The sequence below is a fragment of the Symphalangus syndactylus genome, chromosome 2 (genome assembly GCF_028878055.3).
Source record: "Symphalangus syndactylus isolate Jambi chromosome 2, NHGRI_mSymSyn1-v2.1_pri, whole genome shotgun sequence".
Taxonomy (NCBI): Eukaryota; Metazoa; Chordata; class Mammalia; order Primates; family Hylobatidae; genus Symphalangus; species Symphalangus syndactylus.
In genome coordinates this window covers 16,907,753-16,931,109 of record NC_072424.2, presented here as the reverse complement: position 1 = coordinate 16,931,109, position 23,357 = coordinate 16,907,753, and the positions used below count along the sequence as shown (strand labels likewise).

The following is a 23,357-nucleotide window of genomic DNA, read 5'->3' as shown; positions in this document are numbered from 1 at the left end:
CCTGGAGGGGTTGAGGCAGGAGGCAGAGAGACTCCTTTCAAAGCACTGATTCTATTGCACCAGGCACACGTCACAAACACAACATAACTCCACTTAAAGTGTGAGGCAGGTTTTGCTAGAAACCAGCTCATGGTTTTATAGGCAGATCTGGTACTCTAAGGAGGGCGCCTGGACACATTTTTAATTCTCTGCACTAAAACACAAGTGAGACCTAGGTAACCAAACCCGAGTTCCTTCGCTCTGAGGAAATGTGGTTGGCGTCAATCTGTAATGGCAATTTTCAATGGTTCAAGAAGTTCCGGAAACACCGATTCTCGACTGGCCACGATGGGGCCAGGCGGGGGCCAGGCACAACCACCAGGAAAAGGCTGTGTTGGTTCCTTAATCCTACACCCTGCAGGGCGGCCCCGCAGCTTTCTAGCTTGTTTCCTGACCCGTGGGTCTTCCTGTCACTCCACAGGAGACTGCAGAAGGCGCAGCACAGTGGCCCAGGAAGACCACTCCCGCTGGCTCTGCAAAGTCAGGAGCCCTCAGCCAGGCAGCCAGACACCCTCTGATCCAAAGCCCTCTCCATACTCAGAATAATGTTCTTTCTCTCAGACAAGTAATGGTTGTCAGTGTCGCTATGTATCCCAGTTCTGGATTGAGCCCAGAGAGCTTCAGCCATTCTTCTTAGAGCATGTTTAGGAAACCAGGGGCCTTCAAAAATGAGATACATCAGGAGAGGTATTATTGGTGTGGCAAGTCCACTGTGGCACCGGCAGGAAAGACAACAGCCCTTACAGTTCGTTGGTGCAGTTGGCTGGTTTATCCATTCTGTGTCCTTCCTTCAGCAGCTTAAAAAGTTCCTCCACTGGAATCCCTGGGTAGGGCGAGCCCCCTAAAGTGAAGATCTCCCACATTAACACCCCGAAGGACCAGCTGCAACAAAAGGAGAAAGCACGGCATTACTAACCCATCCACGTTGCCAAAACCTAAACATGCCCAGCTGAGACATAAACACCTCCTCACTTCTGAAGTTCAAAGACAAATGGGCCCTCCTGCAGTTCATCCTATGTGCTCTTTCCTGCCCTGCAAGAGCATCCCCAAATGATGATGACACGGGGATGTGCTGATGGAATTTTCCATCAATAGACAAAAAGGCAAACTGCCATCACTCTGGAATAGAGCTGCTTGTCTTAAATGTGGTGTTAGCAATGCAAGGATCTCAGTTTCTCAGTTTCAAAGCCTTTATGTTCCTTTCCAACTCCCTATGTGCCTGACCCAAGGGTTGTGATCTACCAGGATGGGCAGCTGACAGAATAAGGCCAGCAAGCCAACTCCGCAGGATCACAGCTGCCCTCTGTGGCCGGCGGAACATCTTCTGCACAGAGGCTCTGGAACTTACTAAGATTGCACAGGCAATCAGCACAGGGCTGGAGTTAGGATGAGGAATCACATGCCCCAGATGAGTTGCACACAACAAAACTGAACACATCTCGGCCGGGCACGGTGGCTCAAGCCTGTAATCCCAGCACTTTGGGAGGCCGAGGCAGGCGGATCACGAGGTCAGGAGATCAAGACCATCCTGGGTAAGACAGTGAAACCCCGTCTCTACTAAAAATACAAAAAGAATTAGCCGGGCGTGTTGGCGGGCGCCTGTAGTCCCAGCTACTGGAGAGGCTGAGGCAGGAGAATGGCGTGAACCCGGGAGGCGGAGCTTGCAGTGAGCCGAGATCGCGCCACTGCACTCCAGCCTGGGGGACAGAGAAAGACTCCGTCTCGGAAAAAAAAAAAAAAAACTGAACACATCTCACAGGCCACAATTTATTTACACTTGACTCTTCAGAGATTTGGACTTCCTGTGCCAAGTTCAGGAGGCTCAATCTCTGGGATGAGCAAGCTGAGAGAGCCAGGTTTAGCTATGTCATGGTCACTCTGGAAACTCACCCTTCTGTACTCGATGGTGGTGAGTTTCACTCTGCAGTTTTCTACAGAGCAAAAGCAGCACAAGACAGGCAGAACAGCCTCTGTGCCTCAGTTGCTCACAGCAAAAATGGGATTGTCGTGTCTTCTTTTTTTAGGATTGTTGAGAGGACCAACTATGGTAGCACAGAATTAATGCCTACCCAGAACTCTTCCTGCTCATACAAATAAAAAATAGTTCAAGTGATTTTTTTTTCCCCAGACAGAGTCTCGCTCTGTCGCCAGGCTAGAGTGCAGTGGCACAATCTCAGCTCACTGCAACCTCTGACTCCCAGGTTCAAGTGATTCTCCTGCCTCAGCCTCCCATATAGCAGAGATTACAGACACGCATCATTATGCCCAGCTAATTTTTGTAGTTTTAATAGAGACGGGGTTTCACCATGTTGGCCAGGACGGCCTTGATCTCCTGAACTCGTGATCCACCTGCCTTGGCCTCCCAAAGTGCTGGGATTGATTACAGGTATGAGTCACCGCACCCAGCCTTCAACTGAATTTTCAAATCTAAAATATCAGTTGGAGCTTAACCCTATTGGTTTTGTCAGTATATCATAACAGAAATATTCTACTGTGTTTCTAGAATGCTATCAAGGATGCCAAAGCAAGATCAGACCTTTTTTTTGAGGGATAAATATAGAGAGTAGACCCTGTGGACCACATCTCACTCAGCTCCACTCTTTAAGGACAAATCTGGGTTAGAGGGAAATATGACAAACGACTCTTAAGTGGGAAAAACTCCAGGATTACTCCTTTAATGGAGTGAAGAACATGCCAAGAGCTTGGCGAATTAGATAACCGCTTTGTAGTTGCACATCCATGAATATGTTCAAGGGAAGGACTTCCGCTCTGGCAGGAGGAGGTCAGCGGTTCCACCTCCTGTGCTCTTTGAAGCCAGGCAGATTAGTAACAGAGCATTGGTTATCAGCCTACCATAAAATCCGTCCTTTCTAAGGCCAGCTCCTGCACCTTCTACGAATGTGTGAAATGCAGCAGCCACTAAAGAAGGAAGAAAGGCGAAGTACGTACAGTATTTTTGCAGCTCGAGCCCAGGAAGAAGCCAGAGAAAAGAGAGTTACTCACACATCACTCTGATGAGTGTATACTCTATCAAACAGGGCTTCTGGAGCCATCCACTTGACTGGAAGTCGCCCCTGCAAATGTAGAGGAAAATGTAAAAACTAAATATATTTAAAAGAATTTATCTTAGCAGGCTCACTAGGGCTGTGCCCTGTTTAAGAGCTGATATTCTCATGGTTTTTACTAGTCAGTCAATAGAGCAGAAATCAGTCCCAATGAGGACCATACATAACGTGTGAGATGCACAGGTTTGGGCCATTAATAAAATGCCATCTCCTTGGATTCTATCTTTTATCTCCCTAGCACACGATGCTCCTTGACCAGGTATTAGGCAAAAATTAAACCAGTAACTTCCAAGCTGTAGTTTTTGCTATGAAAGTTCTTGATGAGAACCACAAGAAAATCCTAGCGGCTGCTGATTATTCTGTATATAAGTGTTTCACATTTACTAAAATTGACATAAATAGAGGCTAAATTTGCATATTGAGAGTTTGTGAATAGTAAGGCAAAAGAACGGGAATCGGGGCAGGGGAATGGGTCCCCGTCCATCCCACCCAGCTCTCAACATTGACGGCCTTTCTTCCTGGAACAGTCTGAGCCCCACCCCTGCCCCTGCCCACTGTGTTACTGCCATCGACTTACATTGGTGGTCTTTTTGTAATAGTCTATATTGTTGATATCTCTGGCGAGTCCAAAGTCTGCTATTTTCATCACATTGTTTTCTGTTACCAAAACATTTCTGGCTGCTAAATCTCGATGAATACACTGAAATCAAGAAAGAAGCAAGAGAAATAACTAATTTCGAAACACCTCAAGAACAAAAAGGAAATATGTTCATTTCTTAAAATGCAGACAAAAAATATAGCTGATGTTAAAAACCACTTGCAGTATACTATAAGAAACACAATATGGCCGGGTGCCACGGTTCATGCCTGTAATACCAGCACTTTGGGAGGTCAAGGTGGGCATATCACTTGAGGTCAGGAGTTCGAGACCAGACTGGCCAACATGGCAAAACCCCATCTCTGCTAAAACTACAAAAATTAGCCGAGCGTGGTGGTGGGCACCTGTAGTCCCAGCTACTCAGGAGGCTGAGGCACAAGAATCACTTGAACCCGGGAGACAGAGGTTGCAGTGAGCTGAGATCATGCCATTGCACTCCAGCCTGGGTGACAGAGTGAGACTCTGTCTCAAAAAAAAAAAAAAAAAAAGAAAGAAAAAAGAAAAGAAAAGAAAACGCAGTGTGGCTCTAAGATTAAGAAGACAGGTCAACTGGGTTCATCCGAGAGCCTGGAACACGACATGTATTTGTTTTGGAGTTATAAATAAATAGAATGATCATTTTGAAGAGCGAAGGTAGACTAAATAACCATATTCTCTTTTATCTCCAGTTGTCAGCCACACCAGTGTCTTCCTTTCAGCTGCTTATAGATCTGTATCTGATCATCCTAAAATCTTTTGTCTCAACACTTGCTCTCCTGCCCTTTACACCTGAATTTTCAGAAGCATTGGTTAAAATCCAACGTCACGTCTTCATTCCTGGTCACTTCTCAAACATTCTAATCTGTGTTCTACTCTTGCCTCTCCTGAAGCTTATGAAGAACCTCTGAATTGTTAGACGCAAATGACGTCCTCCAACTCCTCAGTTGTTCCTCCTCTGTGGCTTCAGATGCTATTGATTTCTTGCTTGTTTTTTAAAACGGTCCCTCTGTTTAGGTTTTTTTTTGTTTTTTTGTTTTAACATGGAGTCTTGTTCTTGTCGCCCAGGCTGGAGTGCAATGGTGTGATCTCAGCTCACTGCAACCTCCGCCTCCTGGGTTCAAGCGATTCTCCTGCCCCAGCCTCCTGAGTAGCTGAGATTACAGGTGCCTATCACCACACCCGGCTAATGTTTTGTATTTTTAGTAGAGATGGGGGTTTCACCATGTCGGTCAGGCTGGTCTCGAACTCCCGACCTCAGGTGAGCCACCCGCCTCGGCCTCCCAAAGTGCTAGGATTGCAGGTGTGAGCCACCGCACCCAGCCCCTCTGTTTAGCTTTATCCCGTCCCCTTCCCTCAGCTGGCTCTTCTCTTCTTCTGTCCCTTCAAATAGAGGAATTGTTCCATTAAGTTTATGTATTTCCATATATCCTCACGGCATTAATTCTAAACACATACAAAATATGCACAAGTTCGTATCTCCATCCTGACCTCCCTCCTGAGACCCATGTTCTCATTTTCAACTGTCTAAGGGACACTTCCCCACTGACATGCCCTTGACATCTCAAATTCAAGGTTTCAACTCCTCCAATGCTTTGTCTGTCTTAATCGGAGATCTATACACCGGTATTCTTTACACATTCCTCCCAAGTCCTGTTGATTTCAACTCCAAAATGCCTTCCCATGTGTCCATACCATGCCTTTCCCACTGCTAATCCCTTAGTCCAGGCCATCTTCACTGTCTGCCCCCTCCCCCTGAGACTTCCACACTGCCCGCCTAGCGGGTCTCTACGCTTCCAAACTTAGCCCTGTTGTACCTCCTCCATGTCCCATGACTAAGGTTCCTGAAATGACTAGTCATGTCCTTTCTTGGCCTCTACCATGGCCAATGCCCGTCTATCCACATTCTCAGTCCAGTTTCTCCTAACACCTGGCCTCAGCCTGAATTTGCCACATACACTGAATCTAAACACTGAAATATTAAATACTTGCTACAGAACAGCTAATTTATTGTCCTGACACTAACTCTTGGGTCTCAGAAAGATCTAGCTATTACAACTTTTCCTTCCTTTTTTTTTTTTTTTTGAGATGGAGTTTCACTCGTTTCCCAGGCTGGAGTGCAGTGGCACGATCTTGGCTTAATGCAACCTCTGCCTCCCAGGTTCAAGTGATTCTCCTGCTCTCAGCCTCCTAAGTAGCTGGGATTGCAGGTGCCCACCACCACACCTGGCTAATTTTGTATTTTTGGTAGAGATGGGGTTTCACCATGTTGGTCAGGCTGGTCTCAAACTCCTGACCTCAAGTGATCCACCCACCTCGACCTCCCAAAGTACTGGGATTATAGGCGTGAGCCACCGTGCCCGGGCTATGACTTTTTCTTTCTACAAATGATACACTATTGCGAGCTGCTGCATTTTTGTTACACCTTCATATAGCAAGATTTCCACAAGATACAGGTAATCAGGGTCCCCAATCATCACCTTCTATTTTGGGAAGAGATAAGACATAAAGAAGCGAATATCACCACCGAAGGCTTTTACACTGGTTATTGGCAAAGGTTAACTATCATATGAAGCAGAAAGTCTTAGCAGTCCATTCAACAAGGCTGAAATGGGGCCGATCTTAGGCACTCCACGAAATGGACAATTTAAAAGGGGGCAAGCTAAGTGATCCCTGAAATATAAATAAGGAACTGTTTGATTCCACCCCGACCCCCAGCTATTCCTCGTGTTCACACACTTCTGGGCCCCCCGGGTAGCCTAAGCCCAGAAGCGGGAAAGCAAGAAAGCCACGCAAGCTCGCAATCCCTGGCCAGGCTGGAAGCAGGAAACGTGAGAGCTCACAGAAGCTGCCTGGAGATTCGTCTGGGGCTGCAGCCCTGTTCTCAGTTTTGGAGGCCTCTTCAAATTGAACTTCCAAGCCCTGGGCCAAACTCTCCCGGTGGTGTGCTCCTGCCGACACGCGCTCTATGTGTCTGGCAAGCTGTGTGGTCAGAAGAATGTGCTTCCCACGCACTGGGCTCCAACCATGCATTGGGGCTCAGCTTGCACAGAGACACTGCTGATGGCTCCCTCCACCATCTTCTCAGCAAAAGCCAGAGTCTAGCGTGGCCATCCCTCATCCCAGGGGCTAGGAAACATCAAACCCCAGCCTCTGGGTTGAATAAGAGGAGACTTGGAACCCACACCCGAGAAAAAGAAAGTAATCACAGGCAAGCCAAATCCCCGTCATCCACAGGAATGTGAGCTGTTCTCCAGCACAGACAGCTGACCATTTTATACAATTAGGGCCCTGGGACAGTTTGGTGTTCCATAGGTGAAGGTCAGTGGGTCACTATGGGAAGGAAGACCAACATCCCTATGATGTAGACAGTATGCCCTGTGCCCAGTATGGCTGATGACATCGAATTCCTGTGGCAACCTATGACATGGATGGTGTTATACCCATTTTACAGGTGGGGAAGCTGGGGCTTCACTAAAAAAACTGCTCAGGCCGGGCGTGGTGGCTCACACCTTTAATCCCAGCACTTTGGGAGGCCGAAGCGGGTGGATCATGAGGTCAGGAGATCAAGACCACCCTGGCTAACACAGTGAAACCCCATCTCTACTAAAAATACAAAAAATTAGCTGGGCATGGTGGCAAGCGCCTATAGTCCCAGCTACTCGGGAGGCTGAGGCAGGAGAATCGCTAGAACCCGGGAGGCGGAGGCTGCAGTGAGCCGAGATAGCGCCACTGAACTCCAGCCTTAGCGAAAGAGCTAGACTCTGTCTCAACAAAAAACAAAAAAATCTGCTCAGGGCCAGGTGCCGTGGCTCATGCCTGTAATCCCAGTACTTTGGGAGGCTGAAGTGGGCAGATCACTTGAAGTCAGGAGTTCAAGACCAGCCTGGCCAACATGGTAAAATCCCGTCTCTACCAAAAAATAGCCAGGTGTGATGGTACGTGCCTGTAGTCCCAGCAACTCAGGAGGCTGAGGTGGGAGAATCACTTGAACCCAGGAGGCCAAGGCTGCAGTGAGCCAAGATCACGCCACTGCACTCCAGCCAGGTGACAGAGTGAGACCCTATCTCAAAAAAACAAAAAACAAACTGCTCAGATTTAACACTTTGAGGGTTAACTGGGTTTGGGATGCAGTTTAAAAAGTAAAATTAGTGTGAGTTGAGCTAAAAATACTAAGGGTTTTATAAATTGTGTAAGGTTCAAATACCCTATTACCTAATTGCATTGCTATATACATCATGGTGTTTTTTCACTTCTCTGTCTCCAGTCCCCAACCCCCACCCCAACACTCACACACTCACACACATGTACACACACAACCGAAAGCTGCTGGAGGCCGGGCACTGTATGTTCATCTCAATCGGCCCAGCGCTGAGCACAGATGAACCCAGTACATCAGTAACGATGGACTGAACAATTCTCTTTTGCCCCTTCCTTCAGGCAAGCAGGTCTCTCACAAGCCCATGACTCCCCGTTGTGAGGGGATGGGTGTGGGAAAGCCAGGGCCGGACCCTTTGCTGGTTCTTCATTCTCCACCTTCAAGAATAAGCCCTCCATTTTTGGAAGCAGAGCCCTCACAAGGGGATCATGCTTAACATCTTCATCTATCTCCATTTTCAAACCTATTCTGGGTCCTTAACTGCACGTGGCCTCCAGTAAGTGGCTTTGGAACCATGCCATGTCTTAAAGGCCCATACAATATCCCTTCTACCTTGGGCTGTTATTCAATGTAGAGACAATGAGGCCACACTGGAGCACTAAACAACCCCTCCCACCCCCCCCACCCCCCCGCACCCCCCCCCACACACGCGGAATCTCATTGGTCCTGCCTCAGTTTAGAGAGAGTTAGGGGCCTCATGAGAGCAGGAGACAGCTGAGTGGGGGACCAGGCGACCTAGGTCTGGGACCTGCCACTCCACTCTTCGGACCTACAAGTCCCCTTCTCAGAAGTGAGAACATCTGAGTCCTCCTGACACATCTGGGCTCAAACCGTTCATGCTGCTTCTTCATCATCCTCCCCCACACAATGGGGATCCAAATCCCACCGATTTCCGGGTTGTTCTGAGGGCTACATAAGATGCTTTAAGTCAAATGCTCTGCCACGGTGCCTGGAAGGCGGTCAGCTTCTCCCGGAGTGGTCAGTGATTAATAATAACGATAGTTACTATTATCACAAGACTTTAATATGGCTACTTCCATTCTTCTATGATTAAATGGATTCATTTGCCCTGCTTAGCAAAGTTCGTCTCTCAGTTTTCTCTCCGCCAGCTCCAAAACAGGAAGGAGCTCTGAGTCCTCAGGGCTAGGGTGGGCAGGGGTACCACCACTGCCTCTAGCACCAGGACCCAACACCTGTGCTTCTCACCAGTCTGAGTGCCGAGGCTCTACTGCCTGCCCCCTCCTTCCTGAAGCTCCCGTGTGGGGCCTCTGCACTCCGTGTCCTGATTTTCCTACTGCTCAGGCTGTGCCTCCTCGGCCTCCGCTGCTGTTTCTGGTGCTTTCTGTCAATCTCTAGATTTGAGAATTTTCTCAGGACCTGACTTCAGGCTTCTGTTCTCCTCTTCCAAGCTTCTCCGCAGATGAGTTTGTCCACGCCCATGGCTTGGACTCACAGCTCCCTTTGCTGCCTCCCAGCTGTTAGCCCACCCTCAGAGCTGAGCTGCTGCCTGCAGCTTCTTCATTATCTCCCCTTGGATGACTCAGATACGCTCAAGACGAGCTCGGATTTTCCACCCACATCTATGCCCCCTGCCCCAACCCTGATTCCCAAGTCCTCCCAGACTTGGAAGCTGCACCACCATCCGGTTTTTCAAGCTGGAAATCCAGAAGTCATCCTTGATCTCTCTTTCTCTCCCTCCTATCTAATCAATCCGTTCACTATCCCAAGAGCAAAATATGTCCAACATCAGCCCACCAGCTTCTCTCAGTGTCTTCGGACCCAACACACCCTAGCCCAAACCATCATCACCTTTGATGGGCTCAGCCTTCCCATTCACCACACAAGCAGCAGTGAGAGTCACCTTTGAAGCACAAACTGATCCTCTTTCCTCCCCCTCACAGGCTTCCATGGCAGTGACAGCAAAGTGCAGTGTCCTGGCATGAGTAAGGCCTTATCCCACTGTTTCCTCCATGGCACCTTTTTCAATATTTTTTTATAACCTTATTTTCATTCCCACATTTACTGTCAATTTCTCTTACTGCCACCCATGGTTCCTGCCCCAAGAGGTCAAGGACTATGTCTATTCTGGCCACTTTGCTGGAGAGCCTGACCAAGGGCATGAGACGTCGGGGGTGCTCTAGGAGTAGATGTTGAAGGATTTAATAAAATGACTGGGCCAGCCTTCCTACCACATTTCTCCTAGTAGCACCGCCCTGCTGGGTGCAAAACTGCTTCCCCTATCTCCCACACAGGTAGGGCAGGGAGTGATCAAGACCAGAATATCAAAATAGGCAGCCTACAGATGGGCTACCCTCCCCAGGCTTATTTAGGAAGAGTTCACAGCTGCAGAAAAGGAGGGATGGCACAGTGAGTATCCACTGCTGCTGGGTTTGCTTGTTACACCTACTCAATCACTTGCTGTCTCCACGTCCTGCCCCACCTGCCCCACACACATACACACTTGGGATAGTGAATGGACTGATTATATTTTATGGCTGGACCACTTAAAACTGAGTTGCAGGCATCACTGATACTTCACAAATCTCAATTCTTCAGCGTATTTCCCCTACAACAGATACCACTGTCACCCCCCCATCCCAAATTCAACACAAATTCCGTATATTATATACAGAAATATAACCAGTAATATTATACAGTCCATATTCAAAGGACACTCACAAATGTCCTTTCTAAGAACTGGCCACCCTCCCCGACCCACAGGATCCAGTCCAGGATCCCACTTTTACACTTAGGAATTGTCTCCCCTTTAATCTGGAACTGTCTCCCCAGCAGTTTTTGTCTTTCGAGACACTGACATTTTGAAGTGATATCTTGTCAAATGTCCCATGTTCTGAATCTGTCTGGTTGTCTCTGGATGCCAAATACTTTTTCATTGGCAAACTCCCCTGCATACATGCACACACACGCATGTGTACACAAACGCAATCACAGAAGTCTAAACTGTGTTTAATTAGTTTCCTAAAACCTATATATTGGGAGATTTTTATACGAAAAACATCTGAAAAAGTCTTAAACTCTAAACTCTCTTGAAAAATGTTTTTAAAGTTTTTCTCAAATTAAAAAGAGAAAAGGTAAAACCCCGTCTCCACAAAAAAAAAAAAAACAACAAAAAACAAAACAAAACAAAAACACAAAACTAGCCAGGCGTGGTGGCACTTCCCTGTAGTCCCAGCTACTCAGGAGGTTGAGGTGGCAGGCTCACCTGAACCTGGGAGGTCAAGGCTGCAGTGAGCTGTGATCATGCCACTGCACTCCAGCCTGTTTGAAAGAAAGAAAGAAAAAAACATCCAGAACATGGGGTAGCTCTGGGCCATGTTCCTGTGTGGCCAGAGAGTAGAGCTGAGGTGCAGCCATCCCTTGAATCTCTGCAGAGTGATCCACAGGCCTTGGTGGTGTGACTGGCATGGCCCCATGGAGACTTGAGTTTGTGACCCTTCAGGCAACACAGACCCCCAAGTGACAGAGGGTCCATGCCTACCAGAGGATCTCACCTCTTTGGGGACCCAAGGAATTCCTGGCACTGTAATAAACTGCACTGCAGGTAGAAGCAGGGCCCACTTCTGCCCAGGAGGCAGCTCTGCCCCTCCGCTTCCCTATGTGTGGGGCTGACAAGGGAGTTTTGGGTCATCCAAAATGCCTCCTAGGACATCTGGGCACCTGTCTAACTACTTTCAGAATAACTGAAATGTTTCAAGTTCCATGGTAAGTGGCATGCCTGGAATGCAGGCAGTCCACCTCAGGGGACCTGGCCAACTTCTAACCACAGAGGGTCACCCGCCAAACGAGACAAAATAAACGCAGAGCTCCAGGACGCAAGGTTACTAAAATACCCCTTTGTTTGACCTTTACTCTTAGAATATTTAATGCCATATCAAACCCAAAACACTAAACACCTAAAGTCTATGTTCAAAAACTCAGTAACCACAAAATAAATGAGGCTAAAAAAAAAAAAAAAGAAAGAAAATCATCCAAATTAAAGGGGGCCTTTAAAACCATCCATTTCCCACCCGGAGAACTGAATTCCGAGGGAAATCAGACATGGTCCTGTCTCAAAGAAGAGGTATCTTTTCTGCTCATCTCTGCAGCGATGCTATAGGTTTATGAGGCTGCTTTGGTTTTAAAGAGTTCATTAAACTCAAATGTGAATAATGCAATAAGTATTTTCCAGGTTGTACAAGACATGCGAGGGCTTGATCTAGCAAATGAGCAAGTCCAAATTGCCTGTTTTCTTTAAAGACATTTTTAATTGGATTCCACCCAACCAAGTAGAATGTGAAAGACTCACTTTTTGGGAAGCCAAGTACTCCATGCCTCTGGCCAGCTGGTAGGTGCATGACACCAAGTCCTTGAAGGTCATCTGCTCCTCAGGAACACGGTTAATGTCATAGGAGTACTCCATTCCGGGTGGCCTCCGGGCTCGGAGGTATTCTCGGAGGTTGCCTTTAGAGGCATACTCAACTATGACATAGAGAGGCCCTGTTGAGGAAGAAGAGAAGCTCCCTAAAGAGAGAACTCAGGGTCTGCCCTTGGGCAATTCAGCAAAACATTTTTAGTTATTACAACCCATTTTTTTTTTTTTTTTTTTAAAGTTTAACATACAGAGGCCAGGCGTGGTGACTCATATCTGTAATCCCAGCCCTTACGGAGGCCGAGGCAGGTGGATCACCTGAGGCCAGGAGTTCAAGACCAGCCTGGCCAGCATGGCGAAACCCCGTCTCTACTAAAAATACAAAAATTAGCTGGGCGTGGTGACACACACCTATAGTCCCAGCTACTCGAGAGCCTGAGGCAGCAGAATCGCTTGAACCCAGGAGGTGGAGGCTGTAGTGAGCCGAGATCACGCCACTGCACTCCAGCCCGGGCGACAGAGCGAGACTTTGTCTCAAAAAAAAAAAAAAAAAAAAAAGGAAGAGGAAAAAAAGAAAAAGTTTTAACATACAGACAAGCACACATAAAAATATCACTATAATCTCTCCAAAACGATAAATCAGCCCTTGGTCATGATAGCCTCAAAAGGCTGTAGGAAACGAAACAGAGACACAGTTGATGTGCTCTTCCCTGCCACTCTCATGCTGTCACCTGCGCCCTCTTGGAAAGCAATGGATCCCTCCATTCTATCCTTTTGGTTCGTTTTAACTATTCAGTAAGTAATATATTATTTTTAATCACATAAATGAATAATAAAGCTCTTAGAGCTTTGCAACATTTTTTCCCCATACATTATCCTTTTGGAACCTGTTGGGCTTATAAAAATAAAACTAGATCATTCCTTTTCACAGCTGCATATACTGTATCATATAAACACACCACACTTTATTTATCCATTCCCTTATATGCATGGGCATTTGCTTCCAGGTTTCAGCCATAACAAGCAGTAGGCAATGAACATCTCCGTACATGTTCCCTTACACACGTGTGCAATAATTTCTCCATGGTATAGACTTGGGGTTGGCAGACTGCAGCCTGCAAGCCAAATCCTGCCTACTGCCTGTTTGGGTAATTAAATTTTATTGGCATGCAGCCAGGTCCATTCATTTCTGTACTTCTAGCACTGCTTTCTCACTACTATGTCACACACGAGAAGTTGCGACAAAGACCATACGGCCCACAAAAGTCTAAAATATCTACAACCTCCCTTTACAGAAAAAGTTTGCCAATTCCTATATAGACCTAAGAGAAATTGCTAAGTCAAAGATAGGCGTTTTCAAGTTTACTAATTACTTAGCAAATTGATTCCAAAGTGCCAGTAAACATTCAATGGAAGAAGCCAGGGTCTCTCTCCCCCAGGGAAAATAACGTATTCCTTCATACCACTTTCTCCTCTGTTAAGCTATTCTTGGGAGCTCAGCCATCTGTGACCCACAGCAAGATGTGGATTCCTCAATCCCTGTTTTAAGGGAAGAACTTCTCAACCAAAACATAGGATCTTATTCTGAGAAATCTCTTAGCACTTACAAAACAAAAACATAAGGAGGCTGCCTTTTCCAAAACCCCCTTCAGGTTATGACCTAGAAACAGCAGGGCCCTCTAGGCCCTCAAATCCAAAGTCACCCTGCACCCTCCTTTCCACTGGCCCCCAGGTACGGGCACAGACCCTTCTTTGTGTTCATGGCTAGGAACATCTTCCAGTGGAGATTTTAAAAAGAACTTTAAACATGCACACGGGGTGCTCTCGAAGCAGGATCTAGAAGCCCAACCGTTTCTAAAATGATTCAATCAAACTGCAGAGTATTTGGGCGAATGCAGTTTTTCCTCCTACTCACCATCCTGTGTGCAGGCTCCAAGAAGATTTATGATATTCTTGTGTTTCCCAATCATCTTCATCATCTCCATCTCTGACACCAGATCAGAAAGGTCTTTCTCTGTGGCATCATCTATGAACAGCAGGCATATTCACAAATCAGTTCACTTCCTCTAACTCATGGGCAGCTACTGTTAATTGCCAAAGACTTAGTTGAAACAGCATGAAATTGAATTTCAGAATCAGAAAAGATTTTCCAAATCATCTCCCTCATTTTATCGAGGAAGGGACACAGGCCTACACAGGGAACTGCCTCGCTCTGTGTCAAAGAGCTCACTGGGGGGCCAATGGGCCCGAGAGTCAGGACGAGAGCAGGGGCTTCTGACACTAATGCCAATTCTTTCCTAGACCATGAAATAATCTCATCCTCTGCCATATCAAAGATGTCTCAGAAAACCACACCAAACTTCATGGTGCCGGAAACCTGCGAGGAGACCAAGGGTAGGGCCATTTCAAATCACTACAGACTTGTTCCCGACCAAGCATTCCTAACCCAGCCCCTCGAGGCCCTTAGAGCATTCCAAGATGGGTTCAGACGGCTCCCCATAAACAGGGCCATAAACGTGTGTGCATGTGCATTCTGAGCAGGTAAAGGGCTGTGACTTCTAGTGGCTTCTCAGAGGGCACTGCAGTTCCCACCCTAAGAAAAGTTATATAAACTTCCGCTCTGTAATTTCAAGCAAGAATGGCACATAGATCCCACATACGCGGGCTCGTGGTTAGCTTCTCTTAGATTCTCCTAAGTGGCAAGACTTTCCCATGTGCCCTCCATCTCAAGCTAATTCAGTATGGAAATATCTGGGTTTCCCTTAAAAAAAAAAAATGAAATATGGGCATGGATAAGAACCATGTTGCAAACAGTCTTCTAGCTTCACAGAAGGAAGATCAGTACAAGTGACTGTGTGTGCAAAATTTACACTGATGTATGTGAAGGAGGGAGCCATGGGCCATGAGAAGGGAGGGAGACACAGCTATGGGCTGTAAGAAAGGACACGCCACAATGGCTTGGGGACTAATATCCTTCTGTGTCCTTAAAGGGAAGACTGCCAGCCTGGGCATCACAAGAGAAAGAGAACTCCCAGACCTCCCTTTTTGCAATATCCCATGTAACTCTGAGCCCCATTAGCAAAACCAGAAGTTCCGCCAAAAGAGATGAGAAGCCGGGGTCCTCCCCACACCTGGCCCTGGTATACAGCCAGGGGCTGCCTCCGTCAGCGCTGCCATGACACCTGGGGCAAGAAAGCACAGTGTTCCTCCCCAGCATCAGGCTCCAAGGTGGGGAACATCTCAAAGCACTCTAGTTTTCCTTGGGAGTCATTCAGATAAACAGCCTTTTAAAAAACCCAAAAAACAAAACGCACATCTTTTTGACAAAGTCCAGCCTGCTACTTCCCCTTGGGAGGGACGTGATGACTATCCCATGAGAACCCACAAAAGAAAGACAAAGCCTAACTGCAGAGTGCCTGCGACATGCCCGGCACCATATCCCAAGGACGGGCCTCTCTGCCTGGAAATGTGGGAAACACTCGGTGGTATGGGATCTTCTTTCTGAGATCCCTACGAGAGGATTTATAATGTGACCGTTCCCTATAACTCTTCTCATAAAAGAATACTGCAGGACGAATAAGTTAATGGTTAAAAGTTCTTTAAGTTCTTTGGACGTGGGCATGAAGCAGGGTTGGAAGGTTAACGTAGAAGTGTTCACAGTCCCACAAACACAACACGACATTTACATCTCAGGGTAATTGTGTACGTGTCCCAGAAGGCTCTGCACTGGCCCTGATCCTGTTCGCTCCTTCTCAGCTTCTAAGTGACTCTCCCAGACCAGTGTCATTTCTGCTTTGTTCCTCCCGCCAAAGAGAAGGCTTTCTGCTCCCTTACATCTCTTCGTTCCCTCCAAAAACACAAATTTCCTTGTACTTGTAAAGTTAAGGTTTAAGTCCCAAAACCAACACACCAACTCCTAGCTAATAAATCCAACTATATGTGAGTTGATAACTTCTAAGCACATAAAAATACAGAGAGAATGAAGAATCGCAGTCGCAAAGAAGGAGTCAAAGAATAACTCTATGTAGGAGGCTACTGCTTTCTAACAAAACTGGCTTTTCTTTATAAGTACACACAGCTCAAGATAAATAGTCTGTCCGAGATGCTGATTTATACTGAAAACTTCTCAACCCCTAGGTCAACTATGTGCTCTCTGACCCCATGCCATGATAGAGTTCACACATGCCACAAAAGGAACTTTCTTGATAAGACTCTCCACCCAGCCCCTCCCCGAGCCTCCCGCCTCCCCGCTCACCTTTCAACATCTTCACGGCCACGGTGACCGCCTCCTTGGGCTTGTCTTTGTCAATTCCCACTGCTTCCGCCATGACCACTTGCCCAAAGCAACCTTCTCCCAGGGGCTTGCCCAGTGTCAGCCTAAATGTGTAAATAGGGGATTAGCACATAGCATCTGGTGATGGGGTGTAGCGAGGGAAATTCCAGAACTAAATATAAAAATCTTTCAGCGGCTTGCTAAAGCATGGAGTGCTTATCATATGGAACTAATGAGACTTAGGGTACACACGCGCCTGAGTATTTTCCTAGTGACGTTTTGGAGAATGTCAATTACTGGTGGAACAGCTATTAAATTTCACATTGGTATTCTCGGTTTATTTTCTTTAGGGAAGGTATCCTTGCTAGTGCGGTGGTCAGCTTTCCTAAGTGCCAGAGAAGAGCTTTTGATCTTGAGCCAATTAAATATTTGTAATTTAGAATGGCTCAAAGAAAAAACGTTAAGACTGTTCTTATTTTTTTGTCCCTGTAAAATGGTGGCTTTAAAATTATCATTCAAATACCAATGGATTTTATGGTCACATTCCTTGCCAAGTTACAGGATATGCCTCTTAAAAGCATTTCAAGGAATCTCTAATTTTTTACTAAAAAGAAAACTTTAAAAAATTGGGGACTTTTTTTTTGACATAAGTTTAAAAGTCCTTATGACTACATAAAATTAACAATGAAGAAAATCCAAAGTGAACACCACAAATTAAATTTCTAAGATTACAAGGTCTATGCACATTGGACGAATAGCCATATATTGTCCTTGTGCATTCCAGAAACCAACAAAATGCAAAAGTCTTTGGAATACTTATGAATATGGCTCTTTCTAACTTAAGTATAACACAGCAAAGCATGGAGCCGCCATTAGTAAACAGTATTTACGGTTAAGTACACAATAGTTTGCAAAAGTTCAGCATAAAGACTGAGGGCAGCATGTGCTATGCTGAGGTCATTTTGTTTCTATCCAGAACTAAAATTAAACTTAACATCTTGGCAGAAAATAAATATTTGCATTGGAAAAATGGCTAATTTATGTCCCACTGCCTTTCTACTACAAGCATAACAATCCTTTCTTTGTATAACTTCTGTCTCCGATCTAATAAACTGCTTCTAAATAGGCTTCATTCATTGGAAATCTGTTCCACCTACGTTTGCTCTAAACACTGTTTTGAAATGTTTAGCACTCAGATTTTCCACACTCAGGGTACCCCGGGTGGAAGGTAACAGTTGGGCACATACAGACTTCCACTGTTGACTGCGGTGTCACAGGTGGCAAAAACTATGGACTAAACCCGAAAGCTGCAATTTCTTAAAATATGATCACAACTCCCCAATTCAGTCATATATATAGGAATGTGCACGTGAACCTATCTGTGTATATAATCACACACAAACTAGGGCTGGTGGAGTTCATAAGAAACATCCATTTCTCCACATCCTACAGGTAAAGAAACCATTCTTTATGTTTTCTCTGGTGCCCCACCAGTAAATGTCCAATTAACACGCCTTGAGTGAATGAATAAGTAAATGAGTGAGTGGTCTTTTCACTACAGTATACAAATCAACTGGAAATTACTTCCATTAACACTCTAACCAAATAATATCTATACAATTATTCAGTCCTAGCTAACGGTACACATCTCTAAATTGGCAGTTGTGAAACAAAACTGATGTGACATCACGTGAATCAAAATCAGAAGTGCCAGCCACATAAGCTACCTCTCCCTTCCAAATAGAGCTTGTCAGATCAGTCTCTGGAAAAGCTAATCTTTGCATTGCCAAATGTGCGTATGTATACATGAGAAGTGTATATGATCTCAGGAGCTACCGGAAATCTCAAGGCAAACAGGGTAGCTGCTCATAAGCAAGTCAAGAGCTTATTCCCGTGTATGTGATGCAGAAGTAGTCAGCATTTCCACCTTCCCATACTCTCAAGCTGTTACTACAAAAAGTACCCCAGAAGTGAGCGGAAAGCCCTACAATGACCACTGCGCTTCCTTTCAGAAGTAGGATCTGGGGGTCGGTCCCTGCTTAGAGGACAAGGGCTAGTAGCTCAAATTTTGCCCACTGACTCCATGCCCCACACAATGATCCTGCTGAGGTTTGCGGTTCAGAGCCCCCAGGTTACGACCACGTGAAGAGAAATGAAAGGAAAACTCGCACAAGCCAAGGACTCTGCTCAGTCCTGGGGAGGTCTGAACCACCACCCTCGTTTTATGAGAATGAACTTCAGAGAATCAGGTGCCTCACCCGAGGTTGCCCAGCCACTGTCTGGCAAAGCCAGGATTCAAATGCAGCCCAACGGAGCTCCAGCACATGGAGTTCAAGCGAGACCAAGAGATACACAGCCCCAACAACACCCCGGTGGCCACATTTTGACTAAACATCTGATTGGCACACCTCTGTATCATCCAACAAGGAAAATATTATGGACCACAGAAATTAGACGTCAGGTACCATATTTGAAGCTCTTCAGCCCAATATGACATTAATAACCAATGAGAACAGCAACATTGGGTAGAGGTCCTTAAGGCCATTTATATTCTGCGTCTAATTTCTCCACAGAAGTGAACACAGAACAGTCTTGTTCTAGTAACCAAAAGCTGGAATGTCAGATCTGTTTTATAAATTGGATAATTCTACTTTTATTCCATTTGACAGAGTCTGAATTGCCCAGACACTTAAAAAATGATAACCAGATGCCATCTTCTTTGGGGACCAGCCGGGGCAAGTAGCTCTGCTTTCAAGGAGCTATTTTTTTTTAAAATCCATTCTTTTCTTTTCCAGGAGTTGGTTATTTAGAAATACAATCTTACTCCTGCTGACATCATCACAGCAAGACCTTTGTGGCTAAGGGTCATAAAAAAGAAAATGTTAATCCAATATCCCCATTTATAGCTGAGTCTCCATCCTGGGACATGGCCAAGAGAAGTACTCACTTATCTCTTGGAAACTCCCATTTTGGGTCCTCTGGAAGTTCATACTCGGAGACCCCTGCCAGCATGGGGGTGTCTGCTGTCGAAGAGAGGCGTGTTGTTATCCTCACCAGCGGGGTATTGGAGTTCATGGAGGAGCTGGACTCAGCCGAAACCTGGATACAAAACGCAAAGACACAGATGTAATCCTGGCTCTACCTGAGAAGGCTGGAAGTCAGCCAGAGCCCAGCCAGAGTATCGAATCTTAGAAAGGAATGGGTTGGGGGCTGGCAGAAGTCAGAAACCAAATTAGAAAACCACTGGAATCCAACTCCTCTGCCCTCCAGTCTATGCAGTACTAGATTTCATCCAAATTGTATGTTCCTATGTTCAGGTTTTTCTATGAAATTTTTCTACAGCATCTGATCACAATGTAAGTTTTCTTTCTGTCCTAATTCCTCCAGAGAGTCACTTGAGGACATGCAGACAGTCCTCTCTGGCTTCATTAGTGCCTTTATGGTTGTACCTGCACCTGTGCTGGAGCCCTGGATAATGGATCTCCTCTCAGACCACCCAGATCACGGATCAATGCTGTGCTCATGAAATTCTATGAACACTTTTAGGAAACTGGCTCTTCCATATTTCCTCTGTCTTTGGAAATGTAAAGTGGAATATCTCAAGGAAAGAGTTCTAGGACTTGAATGTGGAACACATTCAGCAGCTCTGAGTCCCTTTAACTCAAAATAACCCAAGACCCCAGCATTGGGGGCCATTCTTTGTTTCTCCCCAGTCCTTCTGGAAACTTATTGATGGCCAGGCTATTCAGTGGAAATGGGCTGCCTCTTGTCTTCGGTTTCAGAAACCAGTGCACTAAACATGTGGGATGAAGCATCGACGGAAAGAAAATACACCTTTTCCCATAACCACACAAGAGAACTCCTCTGCCACCTGGCAGTACACAGGGCTCCACCGAGTTACTTTCTTGTTTATCCTGATCCATTTCAGTGTGTCTGATAAAATGATTATTTCTTAAATATATCATTGTCCTTTGGCTGGTTTCTATGGAAAAAAAAGACTCATGCAGAGCACACTGGAAGGCCACTTCTGAGGAGGACTATGCAATCTTAGTCTGACCACAGGCTGCCTGAACACTGTCTTATTCTAAACCATGAACGAGACTTTGGCCCAAGAGAACAAGAATGTGAAATTAACCATGATCCATCTCCAAGCAGCCAACTAGCCCACCCTGGGCTCTGTCTCCTGCGTGACTGCCCAGGTGGATAGTACTCCTGGATGTGCTTACCAACGCCTTCAATCACACTGGCAAAGACCGAGTCCAGATGAACAAATTTAGGTGGGATGAACTTTCACAGGGTGGGTCCTGGGCTTTTCTCACAGGGGACCAGAGGACCTGTCCTGTTCGAAAAGCTTTGAATCTCGCCTTTGTAAACCCAGACTTCCCTCAAAGCAGGCTGGAAGTTCAAGAAGATGCCCAAGAATAGATTAGGGGAAGAAAATCACTTTAGGATTAGGAAGTTGTTTTCAGTATTAAAATAAAGAAGTGGGCCATTTTTCACATAGAATTCCTATTATCTTTTTAAAACATACATGAGCACTTCCTGAGCCTTCTGTTCAATCTTTTGGCAGGGGGCAGTTATTCCTAAACTGCATTATGCAGATAGTATGAGCAACATTTATTCATTGTATGGTAAAAATGTTTTAAAAGAGGGAACTAAAGAATCATTAATTGTGGAGCTGAGATCCTCACACCCAAGTGTCTGGGTTGCACAAGCAAATGGCAGAAGCAAGCGGGAAAAGACGAGACGGTAAATGTGGGTGCTCCTGTGGAATCCGTCCTGCTCCCCACTGAGGTCGCAAACTAGGCATGAACCCCACCCTGGGTGAAACAGACAACTTTAAAGTCCCCGCCATGTGGTATCGAACCTCTCACTGTAGTGAGCTGATCTCGTCTGCAGGACACATCAGAAGCCGGGAACTTTCAGAGAACATCAAGACTTCCAGGTTGCATTGGTCCACAGGAGCATCTCAAGCTCCATCTACAGAGCTCAGAAAGATTTAGGAGCGGGTTTAAGAGCCAATGATGGATGCTTCCCCAAATCTTTCTGTCCTCCTAATTCATTCTGCATCAGGGCTGTGTGCTATGGATGCCTAAGTATGCCGGTGTTTTCAAGACTACGAAGGTCTTCTGAAAGTTCTTCCCCATGAACAGGCAAAAATCACCACTCATTGCAGGGGGAACTTATGCTTGAGGATATCATGGGCAAGAAGCTCCAGCCAAACTAGTAAGAACCGGCCGGCCAGGCGCAGTGGCTCATGCCCGTAATCTCAGCACTTTGGGAGGCTGAAGCAGGCAGATCACTGAGGTCAGGAGTTTGAGACCAGCCTGGCCAACATGGTGAAACCCTATCTCTACTAAAAATGAAAAGATGAGTTGGTTGTGGTGGTAGGCGCCTGTAATCCCAGCTACTCGGGAGGCTGAGGCAGGAGAATCACTTGAACCCAGGAGGCAGAGGTTGCAGTGAACTGAGATTGCACCACAGCACTCCAGCTTGGGCAACAGAGCAAGACTCCGTCTCAAAAAAAAAAACAAAAAACAAAAAAAAAGAAGCGGCCTAGCAATGAGACAATTTCCGCAAATGGCCAGGGTCTGGCAGGTTGTGCAGCCAGAACACTCTCTGCATGGCCTGCAGCGTAGCCCCTCATCACTGGATACCAGTTTCTAGGATTCCACTATGGGGTGCATAGGGAGCTGCAATCAATAGAGGAGTGGGAACCAATTAAGCAACTGCTGGGGACCGCAGTCCCGGATGACGTTAACACCCAGCAGAGGCAGAGGCATGGCTGGGCTTCTGTGCCTCCTCCCTGAAAATCACCGCTCTCATCAGCGAGGCTCACAGAATAGGATGTGGGGAAGGCAGCTGTCCCACAGCGAGGTATGAGAACAAGGGCACTTAAAAGTTTCTGGAAGGATATATAAGAGACTTAGCAGTGATCACCTTTGGGGAGAGAGATTAGGAGTTGAGAGAGGGGGTAGAAAATACATTTTATTTCAGAACTTTCTAGACCATTTGGATTTTATGACTATGTATATGTAATTCTTTTATGTTCCAGAAGAAGTACTTTATTTAACAAAAATATTTTTTAGAATAATAAGGATCTGAGCTGAGGCATGAATAAGGGAAAAGAAAACGAAGGGCATATGCTTGAAATATGCTGACTTCTAAAATGAGTGAAAAGTTACAAGATCACTGCTTTCGGCCCTTCCTTCTGCTACCAGGCTAGGTTTTGTGGCATCTCTGCATCCTTCGAGGTGGGCAGCAGCCAATTCCGTTGCTGCCCTTCCTGTGCTCATCATTCATAACATGAGGCCCCGCATCAGGCAGGCTGCATCCTGACCAACTGCAACAACATGGGACTGTGCGGTCAGATTGTCAGGGTCCCCGTCCCAGTTTCAGCACTCACTCACTATGTGAGCTTTGGGAAATCACTTCACCTTTCTAGACCTGGGTTTTCTCATATGTTAAAAACAAGACAGGGGCCGGGCACAGTGGCTCACACCTGTAATCCCAGCACTTTGGGAAGCCAAGGCGGGCAGATCTTCTGAGGTCAGGAGTTTGAGACCAGCCTGACCAACATGGTGAAACACTGTCTCTACTAAAAATAGAAAAGTTAGCTGGGCGTGGTGGTGCACGCCTGTAATCCCAGCTACTGGGGAGGCTGAGGCAGGAGAATTGCTTGAACCTGGAAGGCAGAGGTTGCGGTGAGCCGAGATGGTGCCACTGCACTGCATCCTGGGCGACAGAGCAAGACCCCATCTCAAAAACGAAAACAGCAGACAGGAACAGGTCTAACTGCACAGCATTAATGTGACGAT

The 23,357-nt window shown here is 46.2% G+C and overlaps 1 protein-coding gene across 9 annotated transcripts in view; it reads right to left on the bottom strand.

Moving 5' to 3' along the window:
- FGFR2 (fibroblast growth factor receptor 2) overlaps nucleotides 1-23,357 on the bottom strand; it is a 121,421-nt gene that overhangs the window by 6,288 nt on the left and 91,776 nt on the right. For all 9 annotated transcript variants that reach the window (XM_055246825.2, XM_055246835.2, XM_055246845.2 and 6 more), the window contains 7 exons: nucleotides 19,487-19,638; nucleotides 16,522-16,643; nucleotides 14,182-14,292; nucleotides 12,204-12,394; nucleotides 3,682-3,804; nucleotides 3,043-3,113; nucleotides 784-921 (listed from right to left, as the gene is read on the bottom strand). In XM_055246825.2, coding sequence (XP_055102800.1) covers nucleotides 784-921; nucleotides 3,043-3,113; nucleotides 3,682-3,804; nucleotides 12,204-12,394; nucleotides 14,182-14,292; nucleotides 16,522-16,643; nucleotides 19,487-19,638 — 908 coding nt within the window. The remainder of the gene's footprint in view (nucleotides 1-783; nucleotides 922-3,042; nucleotides 3,114-3,681; nucleotides 3,805-12,203; nucleotides 12,395-14,181; nucleotides 14,293-16,521; nucleotides 16,644-19,486; nucleotides 19,639-23,357) is intronic.